This window comes from Colossoma macropomum, unplaced genomic scaffold, assembly GCF_904425465.1.
Source record: "Colossoma macropomum unplaced genomic scaffold, Colossoma_macropomum, whole genome shotgun sequence".
NCBI lineage: Eukaryota > Metazoa > Chordata > Actinopteri > Characiformes > Serrasalmidae > Colossoma > Colossoma macropomum.
The window spans coordinates 10,167,908-10,180,424 of NW_023494804.1; the positions used below are offsets into that span (position 1 = coordinate 10,167,908).

The following is a 12,517-nucleotide window of genomic DNA, read 5'->3' on the forward strand; positions in this document are numbered from 1 at the left end:
AATAGTCTTTGTCGGGAGAGAATTTCCTTTCTGGGGACTTCATATCTTGCAAAAGAGTTGCGAAAGAGGGTATAAACAAGAAGTTGGACAGCGCTTACCAAGTCATATTGAGCAGAATGGTGGAGAATGAATGAGTCTAACAAAGTAAGCTTTGGTTCCTGATAAAATGAGTTCACTATCAACACGGCACACATTTAGTGCAGAGACACCAAATTAAGCAAGTTAAGGGTGAAACGTGCAGGGTTGGGCAGAATACTTTGAAAAAGTAGTGATGGCTGAATAATGAATACACCATCCTAAATGTATTTAGTCAAGCATTCTATTGCAGTACACATTGATTTATCAGTCTACTCAGGCTTTAGCAGAGCTCAGTAACACTGAGATTAATAACTGATCATCACATTGATTTATCAGTCTACTCAGACTTTAGCAGAGCTCAGTATCAGTCAGTATCAGTTTTTTTCAGTGTTTATAAAGAGGCAGTTAATTGAGGTTTAGAGTTAATCTAATGTACATGTTTGCTACATACCAATTCTAAAACTACTGATTCTAAAATAGTTAATAAACAAGCATAGTTAATTTTTTTTTTTTGAAGACTGTATGTTTTTTTATTTAGTGGGTAAGTATTCTAAAAGTATTCTGCTAAAAATTTAAAAAGTAACTATAACTTGGACTGAATACAGATACTTAATTTCTGTATCCTAAATATGTATTCCCAAAACTTGTATTCCGTTACATCCCAGTACTGTATGAAGTATGTGGAAATATGCACAAAACTAATGAACAAACATAATTATTTGATCTGCAGTCACAATATGAGCAAAAATTCTAATTTTTTTCCAATCATATGATACCATTTGTTGAGTCACTGGCCAGATGAACCCTGAGTTGGCTATTCAGCAGAAGCTGACTGGAGAAAAAGTGTTCTGCTTTTTTGTGAGCAGCATTAGGTGCACTCTGACAAGAAGGAAACATGTAGAGGGACATGACATTTGTTTTCTGCTCCTTGCACACTTTAGGCCGCTGACAGCTGACCTAATGAACTCTGATCAGTAAGTAGCCATGATCTGATTCAGTCTATGTCGATCTGACTTATGACCTGATCTGAAAATTATAAAGGCTTTAAAAAGATTGCAGACATGCTGCAGTGCCACAGAAGGCCTCATCAGCTTGAATGAGGCCTGAATCCTATCCTGCATTTGGCACTAGGTGGCACCAGAGCCCAAACAAACACTTTATATATGCTTTACTATATGAAGTATTTGTGCATTTTTCCAATACTTAAAAGGTTAAAGATACAGATTATAGGCAGGTTTACTTATTGCTCTGAATTTGTGCTGTCATAAGGAAACTATTTCTGGAATGTTTCCTCCCCCATTGATTTACTTCCTCTTTTAAGTGCTCTCTGTGGCCTCTGTGGCTTTTATCACACCACCATCAGCACTGAGCTGTAAACGGAAACTTGGCAGAGCTGGCGTTCCTCTTGGTGCAAGAAGATACTGAGAAACTGTATTTCTTTATTTCTCAAAATTGGTTAAAGGCTAAAGCTAAAAGTGACAGAATAACTGACAGAAGACTTTGGAAATGGTGGGTGGGGGTTCTTTCAATCTTATTGTTGAAATAGCACATGCAGTGATAAAAGTACAGGGGTATAGGTCTCTGGTATTCAAACTGATATCTTTTGTGCAGTAACAACTGGTCATAATATTGGATAGAAAAGCTGAAAAGAATCACCTAATCACAGATTGTAGCATCACATTTGAAACCCCTTCTAGCTATAGCAATGAAACAGCTACCTAGCAGCTACTGGTAGCATTAAAATGATTAGATGTTGATGTGTACCATTAGCCAACAGCTATAAGCTAACTGAGCATTGAACAGGAGCATTACAGGTTTTATCAACTAAGTTACAACATGATTTAAGTTGAAATCTTTTCTGAAGGACAATGTAAAATATATCCTACTTGAAGTTATAAGCTTCAAATGTCTGTGTAAGCTCTGAATTTCCGGGTACAGCTGCTAAAGCACTATGTTAGCTTGGCGCTAACATAATGTGGCAGTCCTTATAGGAGCGCTACCCTGCTAAAAAAAAACAAAAACAGCACAGACCAGCACACATTTCATGCTGGTTTATGCTGGTCTGGTGCTGGTTTAGCTGGTTACCCAGCAAAGTCATGCAGGCTGACCAGCATACTAACATCCAAAGCACAATATATGCTGATCAGCCATGCTGGTTTATGCCAGTTTTCCTAACAGGTTAATAAAAGTTAGCATTATTGTAGTCATGGAAATCGGATAAATACAGGCTTCTTATGGAGTGAACTGAACAGTTTCTTCATTTAAAGTTGCTGTATTATGATATGCTCACAGTTTGACTGCATTTGACTTTATTTGAGTTTATATTTTGTGCGTATATGCAGTAATTTACAGTAACTTTGAGTGGACCTCAGCCTCAGCAGATCTAGGCATAAAGTTAGCCTAAATGGACAGACCTATTAAGTCATATTGTCATTCTGTATGGATTTCTCTATGACAATAAACACAGCTGTCGCATCCTATGGTAAAGTGCTGTCACCCTTCACTCCTCATTCATTCAGTCTTTCAGTGTGAGGTTGCATGTGTTTGTGAATTTCTAAGTGAAGATAACACATCCTTTACAGGGAACTCACTTCAGTATTACATTTTTTCTCAGGGCATGGTTTAACATATAGTTTAACAAATGCAAATTTTAGTCATAGTTTAACACATAGCCAAAAGAAAAAAAAATAAAATGTGCCATAACTTTTGCACAGGTCATGTTTTACGTTCTTCATTCATTTTTCATTAAAATTGGGTTGATAAACATCAAGAACATTTTTTCATAACCTTTTTTTGCTCATCTTTACCAAGGGTGCCAAAAAAGTCCAGGGGGAAACTGTTACTATTAGCTGTTTTCACAGCACACATTCAAAACAATTTACACTTTAGGTTATAGACGATGTGAAGATACAGCATCTGAAATCACAAACACAATAGCAGAGAAAAGCAGATATGAATCTGATTCTGGTGGCAGCAAAATTCAGTTGCCTCTCTGAAGCCCTAAGAACTCCTGGACTCTCTGGGCTTTTCTAATCTCCTCCTCTCTCATGATCTCGTTCACGTGCTGGTTCCGACTCTGTAGCCTCTGCAGCCACTCCTCCCGTAACCTGGAGAGAACCACAGTTTTAGCATGATGGACCATTGCAACTGTCAAAATAAAATAAAGAACTGCCAGTTAAAACATCACTGATTGATTTAGAAAAAACAGCATATGTTGTGTTTTGCATGCTGGTCAACCAGCGTGACCAGGCTAGGTGACTCACTAAAACAGCACCAGACCAGCATAAACCAGCAACAAGCAGCATGGAATGCCTGCTAGTCTGTGCCATTTTTTTTCAGCAGGGATTCTCATTAACTGGACTGTACTCAGCCCTTAATAGACAAGGCCAGTGGGTAGCTAATAGGCTAACAGGCTGCTTCAGTAATAAACAGGCTTCAAATTTAGACCTTTCCAGAACATTCACGGTAACACTGCATATAAAATAAGTAATATGTTACGTGTATGTCTGTTATAAGCAAGTGTTTAAGCTGGAATTGGCATGAAATGTGATTATGCAACACTGCTAGCTTTATGCTAACAAAACTACAAATTCCCATTGGCATGCTAGCAGTTATTAGCATTATGCTAAGGGCTGATTTTACGACTGCACATGGTTCAAAGCATAAACAAACCTAATGAGTTCATGAAATGATAAAATATCTCTCTATTTTACCTTTGGTTAGGTCGATTCTATGCCATTAGCAGTTTTGTGCTAAAGGCTATGCTCATCCTACAAGTCTTGTTGCTCAATCCTGATTCTCAAATCTGATATCTTGAAGATTCACATTTACTTACAATCACATTTAATGACATACATGAAACTTCTCTTAACCCCACCCTGTTGAAAAAAACAGCCTAGACCAACATGCATTCTACGGCTGGATTAATTGGTCACCTAGCATGGTCAAAATTTTGGATGTGTCATCCAAAACCTGTTTGCTGTAGAAAAAAGGAAATATACAGGTAAGTTTTCATTAGCTTTTTTAGTGTAATACATCCTTCTACTTTCTAAGATTAAAGGAAAGTTCTGGGCAAGTGATTAGAAACTATTTTAACTTTTCATTTTAAGCCGTTTAGCTCTGTTTACTCCCATTCATTCACGATTTGCTCAAGGGCGCCCTCTGGCGTTTTGCAGTCATGTTTTTGATATAATGGGGGTAGTAGGAAGAAGCCAGGCTCCTCATGAACCAGCTCTGATCATATCAGCATCCAAAATGCAACATATCATTGCAGTCGTGAAAAAAATCTAATTTTTGTCTTGTTACATTAACTTCCATTACAAGTTAAGAATCTTTTTCCTTCTCATTTAAAGTTACTATTGCTGCTGAACAGCATACCAGCATCTGAAATACAACATGTGCCAGTTTCGAGGGTATATGCTGGTTTTTCTAGCAGGCCATGTCTTCATTAAGGTCATGCACACAGTATGACAGATTATTAGCTACATTAGCATCATAGCTCTGGTTTAATACTAAAGAAGAAGAAATTGGACACCAAACATGTCTTGGCTGATTGACTATATTGACTACAAACCACTGCTTTAATGTATGCTAATGAAGTAAATTATAATAGTATGTTGCCTTAGTTAACAATTGGTTATATACTAGATACAAGGGGGCAGATTTGTGTCACTTCAACTATGAAAGTAGCCAAAATAAGGTTTCCACATGCAGATTAAGCAGTGTTCTATACTAGAAAAGCTCACCCCAGCAGTGTATTTACTTCAAGACCAGGCTTAATCGGTGTCCAGAAATCTGGCCCATAATCCACTTTATGCATCGACAGCCAGTTATGGAATTTTAATAAGCAGCAGTGGCGTTCTAGTTTCACGACTAAACATTATTAAACATGCTGTTATTTGTGCGGATCAGCCATAACGACAAAATCCTCATGGATCACATTAATTTGGTTGTATTGACTTTTGTAATGACCCTGCAGTGATGAGATTATCCATGGCTGAGGAGATAACATTCTGACCCATAATTACCTAAAGCAGAGACGGCCTCAGCTGCCTGCATTGTGAATGTAAGGATTTAGTGCTAACTTTGGTCCCCTTATTAATAAACCCATGGATTTGCCCAAGAAGTCTGTTGTGCTGGGCCTGCACAATCTATATATTCGTTAGAGGCCTGGAGAGCAGACTTTGTCTCCACAGCTGTTCCTGAAGCACCACTCATTCTCATTGATTAGCGAGGGGGCCAAAGCAGGGGGATTAGTATGTATTTGTAACACTGTACGTGTTAATCCATGCTGACCTTAATGCGGAGAGAGCGATGGCAAAAACAAGAAATGAAAGCATGTCTAGCACATAGCTGGGCACAGTCTCAGAATAAAGGTAGCTAGATCGGCTCCTCGTGTCTATGGAAGTGCATTAATTGTGGAACAGTGGACGAAATCTGATCTCAGAAGCATGCTAGGAGCTTCTGAGGCCTTATCAGCAGCAGGCTCTCATTACTGAGCTGTAAACAGAAACTTAGCAGAGCCTGAGAATCTTTCTTTCCTTCTTTTCCTCACGTAGAAACTAAGCTTTGTGCGTCAAAGCTGATTCCAGACCAGCAATGAGTGAAGAACCATAACCCTTAGACATCTATACATACTGACATAGAGTTTAAATGCAGTTTATTGGGTGTTTTTGCAAGTGTGAGCACTTTCATGAAACAGTTGTGTGTTTTATGTTAAAATATTTAGTACAAAGCACAGAAAATATTTTATTAATATTACATTTTCACATAAAAAATGAATGCTAAGGTAAGTACATGCTTATGAAACATATTTTATCTCAAAACTCTTGTGTCCACTCACTAAGTTACTAAATTACAAAATTTCAATTGCATGTATCTGTATATATACAATATATATACATATATATGCGATGGACTGGTGACTTGTTCAGGGTGTTTATTTCAGAAAAAGGGCCCAAAAGCTGCAGAAACACTCATTTACATTTGATAAAAATAAGGCCTTTTTACTGTTTACCGTTTCGACAACAATAATATTCATCATATTATAATTCCAATCATAATAAAATATCCCCTCTTTAGCTGGGCTATGAGAGACCATTAAGCATTTTTTCCACCGCCAATATGATATGGCACGGTGTGGTTACTTATTTGAGCAGGCTTTCCCCAAAAGCATCCTAGTGTTGAGATCATCTCAACTGGTAGAGAGAGTGCTCAGTGTGATGCTCACTCTACCAATTAAAAATCATCTTTATATCTAAGACACTTTTAGGAAACCCAGAGCTGAACAGAGTCACTTCATTTCCCACTCCATAGCGTCCTGCTAGGAAAACCAGCCCAGACCAGCATGGCTGGGCACCAGCTAAACCAGAATATGTTGTGTTTTGGATGCTAGTATGACCATGCTGGGTGACCAGCTAAACCAGCAACAGATCAGCATAAACCAGTTTAAAACAGTGAAGAATGCTTGCTAGTCTGTGCTGTTTGTTTTAGCAGGGAGAACTGTGAAAGGCTGTGGTCACATGACTTTCACACAATGCTAGTGCTAACAGTACACAAAAACAACAGTAGCAACTATGGAGAAGCTTTATATTCTGATTTTCCTTTTATTCAGCATTTTACTTGGCATATCAAATGACTCCATCTGCTATACATGACTGCTGGTGTGATGTTTTTGCTAGCTTGCTAGCTAACAAGCTAATCTACAAGCTAATCAAGCTACATCTAGCATAAATTGAGCTGAAGTTGTCATAGTAGGGAAAACATTACAGGAGTTGTGGTGTATGCGATTGAGAATGTAGATTAGTCCGCCTTTATAATGTCTCTGATATTATTTTTATTTCCCTATTAAGCTATTTTTTCACTAAATACATGGTTTGTTCGGTGGAGCAGTTTCCATTTTCAGAGAGGAGCAAGGTCTACGAGCATTTCTTTGATAAATACCTGCATGACTACAAAAGTAAGTCACTCATAAGTCACCCAGCTGCTAAGGTTTACTAGAAAATAGTCAATGTTGTGCAGTTTGGGAGTTAAAATGCTCAATTATACTTCACTGTTTTTTGGTAGTATTTATGTGATTAGCTTTACAATTTTATGAATTCCCCCAGTCTAATGTTAATATTAATATTGTAATTAGTATTAGTATTGTACAGTCTCCAAGGCTATAAATGATCAGGCCAGTGTTTCTTTGTAAGCTAACCGACATGACAATGAGTGCGTATACATGCATTCAATAATCCGATCATAATCGGACGATCTAGACATCTGATTAAGTAATCCGATAAAGAGAGCTGGATTTTAGCTCAGTAATCAGATTTCTCAGTGCATGTAAACTCTTACTCTGATTTCTATCTGATTTCTCGGTCTGTGCATGCGTGAGAACAGACGGTGGATGTTGCGAGATGGCAGCAAAACACTGTTGGAGTGGTGCTGAAACCAAATATGAAATAAATAATTTGAATATTCTTCATCTTCTAGATGATGTATGTTCATATTTTCAGGTAAAGCAGCGCAATGTTTAAAAAAAAGCAGCGGTATGAAGTTTGAGTTTTACATTATGTTTATGTCACGTCTTCTTCTGTGAGTTTATTGGCTGGTTGCAAAGCAGAAATCCGAATATTGCCTGACTCATGTAAACCTAGAGTTTCAACATTATCTGATTACTCAAGTGCATGTAAATCTGATTTTCTGCAGTTATCGGATTATTGAGTGCATGTAAACGAGCTTTATTGCTTCAGAACTTTTTATTTCATTTGTAGGTAATCACAGACAGCTTCTTTAAATCTGAACTGCTCGATCTTCTAGCACCAAAGCAATAGGTGTCAGCAGACTACTTTTTCATGTAGACCTAGTCAAACTTCTCCCTCTCTGAAAACTGCTATACCAAACGAATGTTGTTTTGTGTGAAAAAATTAGTTAAAAAGCTTAATATGGGCGTGAAAATGAGCAAGTCCTCTACATCAGAGACATTATACATTCTTATTCATGAATGCCACCACTGCTGTAATGTTTTCCCTACTATGATGACTGCCGAATATGAAAAACGTCATTAGGGCATAGGGAATAGTAGGGAATAGTATGGAATACTATGACAACTTCCATTGAATACAGAAAAGACAAAAGGGTCCATCTTGACTGCATTTGAACAGTCAATGGTCTACACTATTTCTTACGCCTCTCGTGCTTTCTTAGTTGGCATGTTTGGTTCCCCAGCAAGAAGGGAAATGAAATTCAATAGCATTTGTAACCACACCGTGCTGTACTGCTCTGCTCGGCAGAAAACTGTGATCATTTTTCTTAAATTGCAACATGCTTTTGTTTAACTTCTAAGGGTCAATACTTATAACTTTTCCTGTTCTCCTTCATATTTGTTGAGCGAACTAAGAGTGAGGGAAGCATTCTCTCTCACAATCAAGGCCCTCATCAGAGATCCCAAGACCCAGGGGCCTATGATTAAACCGAGTTAGGCCCCAAATTTAGGCCAGAAAGTTGTTGTGGCATGGCAGTAGGGAGGTTTCATTATGAACTGATTGGTGCTGGTGTTAGTTACATATCATGGCTTGTAATAGACGCAAATGAAGCAAGGAAACTGGTCTGCTTTTCATCAAAAAAAGATTAAACTGTACACAGAGCCTTGACTGTGCTGAAATCCAATTATCTTCTTCCAGGCCTCACCTGTGATCTTAACCCCATATTCCACCCTGCTGCCAATATGGCAGTCATTTTTCACAATAATCTCCAATTTCTGTTTATTAGACAGGGGTTTTTCTTGGTAATTACCTCCACCAGACAATAATAACCTGAGAAAAAAAGCCCCCGTGACAGAAACAAAGAATCTGCTTTGATAAAGAGCCATCGCTCCCAAAAGAAAAGTCATTTAGAGCGAGCCGCCGCTCGATGTGGCAGACATACGCACTTTGATAGAGCGCTCCTCTTCATTCTGAATTCTTCATTCCCCATCATCTGACTGTGTCTCTCTATCTTCTGCTCCCAGAACTTCTTTAGCTTGTGTTTGTCATGAATCCGGGCCAAATTCATCGCCTGCAACGATGGAGCAAAATGTTTTACGGTGATGGATGGCCGAGCGAAGGACGCCCCAAAGCCTCCGCTCAAACTGTAATGGCTCACGGCTTTCATCGAGTGCCTGTAATGTCTCAAAACCGGTTTTGGGCCCTATATATAGGCAACCACTTTTCAAACTGAACGATTTCACACTAGACGAAAAAACACACAAAACAATTGCATTTGCGACATCAAGCAACAAAGAAATGAAGAGTAAAGATGGTCATGTGACAAACAGGAATTAACTCTTTTTTGATTTCTTAAAAGTAGCCAAAAATGAATGAAACTATAATAAAGGAACTTGATTAATTGAGCTTGTAGCTTAACACATAGATTTCTGCCATCAATTAAAATATTTATTAACCTCTTAAACCCTAAAGGTTAGTTTCACAGGGTGAAACATTCATGCAAATTGCTTAAAATGGTACTTAGCCATGACGGTTGCAACCTTCTCAACTTTGCAAATCAAGTTTATCAATGAAACGACCAATCAAAATGCCAATAATGTACCATGTGATGATGTCAAACAATATCATATCAGCCACCTAGTCACAACTGACACTTAAAACGTTGCTTATTTGCTAGTAACCAGTTAGCTTAACTAACTAGCTAGCTAGCTAGGCAGCCAGCATTAACATATGCTCGCGCAAGTGTTTGTTTGCCTGCCATAATCTATATATGAAAAATACTACTTACTAACTCCTGCTAATTTGCTTATTTCCTGGTAAACAGTTACCTCACAAGCCAGTTAAACGCTAACATGAACAACTGCTTATCTGCCGTTATCAAAGTCTCTATACGAAAAGTAATCTTGCTAATCTTGCTAACTAGTGGAATGAATGAATGCATTGCATAAAATGAAAGCTAGCCTAAAAGCCATTACACACTGAACGTGCTGCCAGTAAATGGATGTAATATTTTTCACCCTAACTAAACTAACTGCGCAGAGGAAAAAATGAATAAATGGAAATTGGGTAGGCGTCTTTCTATTTTGAAAAAGGAGCATGGAGTGAAAAGCTTTCTGTGCTTTTGCAGATGGCTCAGATGTCTGTAACCCAATTTGAGCTCCTGGAAATGCTAGATGTTAGCATGATGAAGTAGAGGACAAAGTTGACAGTATAATTCAATCCTAATCACTGCATCATTTGCGTACTTACGACAGCGTGTTTGGCAGTAGTTTGATTTCGTTTTGTTCATTTGTCATTTGACATATTCTGACAGCTTAATCCTCTTGACATTTGTCAAAAAGGTCTGGCTGATGGGATACAGCTAATCCGTCATCTTAGTTGTCGCCGTAACAATGCTAGATACAACCATGATTGACATGAGTTCATGTTGGCTGTAAAAGTCAAACTGATGGCGAATACAATAACAGTGCATTTTTGCTGTCTAAAAAGTTGCATTTGGTGTGCAATACTAACATCACATATGTTATACTCAGAGTATAAATGCCCTAAAGGTCCATATGTGGGCCCACTCTTCAGTGCCTTGCTTTCATAACTACATAATTTACAAATAGTAGTTAGTGAATAAGACTAATAACTGAATAATAAGCCTTAGCAATAAGACATGGTACCTACCTTTATGCTAATACTGGTTCTCGGGCCTTGTGGCTCTACACTGACCGCAAAGAGGTCAGAATGCACTGATGTGATGCTGAGAGAGTCCAGAAAGAGCCCAACAAAGCATCTGGCACAGAGCAGATAAAAAAAAACAAAAACAAAGGATGACTCACAGAGAGATCGGGAGGAGACGGGATCCATCTGTCCAGACCCATAGTCCCACAGGTACAGGTCATCCAATGGCCTCTCTAACGCAGCAATCCTCAGCACCCTACTCTTCCTCTTGTCCTCCGCTGTTGATACCGTTTATTTCTGGACCAATTACAATGAGAAGAGTGGAGCCGTGTCGTCCAGGAAGCTTCTGGGCGCGGAAACTGAAGGGAGTGCCAGGGTGGCCATCAGAGCTGGCAACCACACAGTGCTCATCTGATGACAGAGGGCTTAAACAGGGCCCAGCCGATCCCCACCAGACCAGCAGACACACAGTTGTGGATTAGCACCGCTCATCCACCCCCCCAAATTATCTCCACTTTCCCTCACAGTACGGTTTGTTCCCATTAAGAGTTCTTGGCTATGATGATAAGAATCCATAGCATGCAGACATAGCTTGTTTCACTGACTCAGTTCCATGTAGTTAAGTATAATTTTTGATAGATTTGCACTTTTCTGAGCATTTTTCAGTGATACATTTTCAGAAAAAGTACTAAACTGTCACTTGGGTCTTTGGTACCTTTAAATAGGGAACATAGTTGTACTATACTGTTTTGCAGTTATATCAGTGACGAACCATGGCTATTCGAGCTAGGCCTCCAATTTGGACCAGAATTGTCAAAACTCGGTCAAAACATGATGTAAAAACCCACCTATGTAATAATCGTAACTTCTGCTAGCACCCCTATGGGATTCTAGTGGTATGTTAGCGCTGCACTAATGATGATGCGCATTAATATTTTTTGCAGATTCAAGATTAAACACAGATATTTAAAGCTTCTGAAGATGCTTATGAACACATTCCATGTTTTACCTGAAGATTGTGACAGACATATTTGCAAACATTTTACCTTGTAGCACTTTCACTGTGACTCATGCAAAGTAAAGGACTCTGGTATAGAGCTGTTTTCCCTTTTTAACCACCCTTTGATAAGGTTCATATTCACAGTCAGCGAGGACTTCCAGAAGGCCTATGATGATCTCAAAATCATCTCTTGCTTCGGATCTGAAAAAATCCACAAGTGTTTCTATCAATGCTATGGGTCTGAAAGGATGTGTAGCTGGCAAAAACCCTTACTGAGAAAAGAAAATAGACAAATAGAAGAAGATGGTGGTTAGAGAAAACCATTGCTAACCAAGTAGAACATAAAGGCTCAGCTCACATTCACCAAAAAACACCTTGATGACCCCCAAGCCTTTTGGAGTAATGTTCTGTGGACCAAAGTGGAACTTTTTGGAAGACAGGGGTCCTGTTTTGTGGCATAAAACTAATACAACATTCCACAATAAGAACATCATACCAACAGTGAAACATGGTGGTAGTAGTTTGGTGATGTGGGGATGCTTTGGGCAATTTACCATAATGGACAGAACCATGAATTCAGCTCTCTGAAAAAAATCACAAGTGTTGCTGTCAGTGTTATGGGTCTGAAATTATGTGTAGCTGGCAAGAAACCCTTACTGAGAAAAGAAAATAGGCAAATAGAAGAAGAACATCTGCAAATCAAACAAAAAAGCTGCTGCTTTTCTCAGAACAACAGACTGTCCACCTTAGTGTCCAGACATTAACATCATTAAATGTGTTTGGGATTAATTAGATCACAAGA

General features: G+C 38.6%; 1 protein-coding gene across 1 annotated transcript; it reads right to left on the reverse strand.

Annotated features, from left to right (window-relative positions):
- Positions 1-2,955: 2,955 nt before the first annotated feature.
- Positions 2,956-11,077, reverse strand: LOC118825117 (protein FAM240B-like). The gene is made up of 3 exons (XM_036595657.1): positions 10,874-11,077; positions 8,993-9,117; positions 2,956-3,185 (listed from the first exon to the last, which is right to left on the reverse strand). The coding sequence occupies exons 1-3, from the start codon at positions 10,934-10,936 to the stop codon at positions 3,059-3,061; spliced, it is 315 nt and encodes a 104-aa protein (XP_036451550.1). The 5' UTR covers positions 10,937-11,077; the 3' UTR covers positions 2,956-3,058.
- Between the last annotated feature and the right edge of the window lie 1,440 nt (positions 11,078-12,517).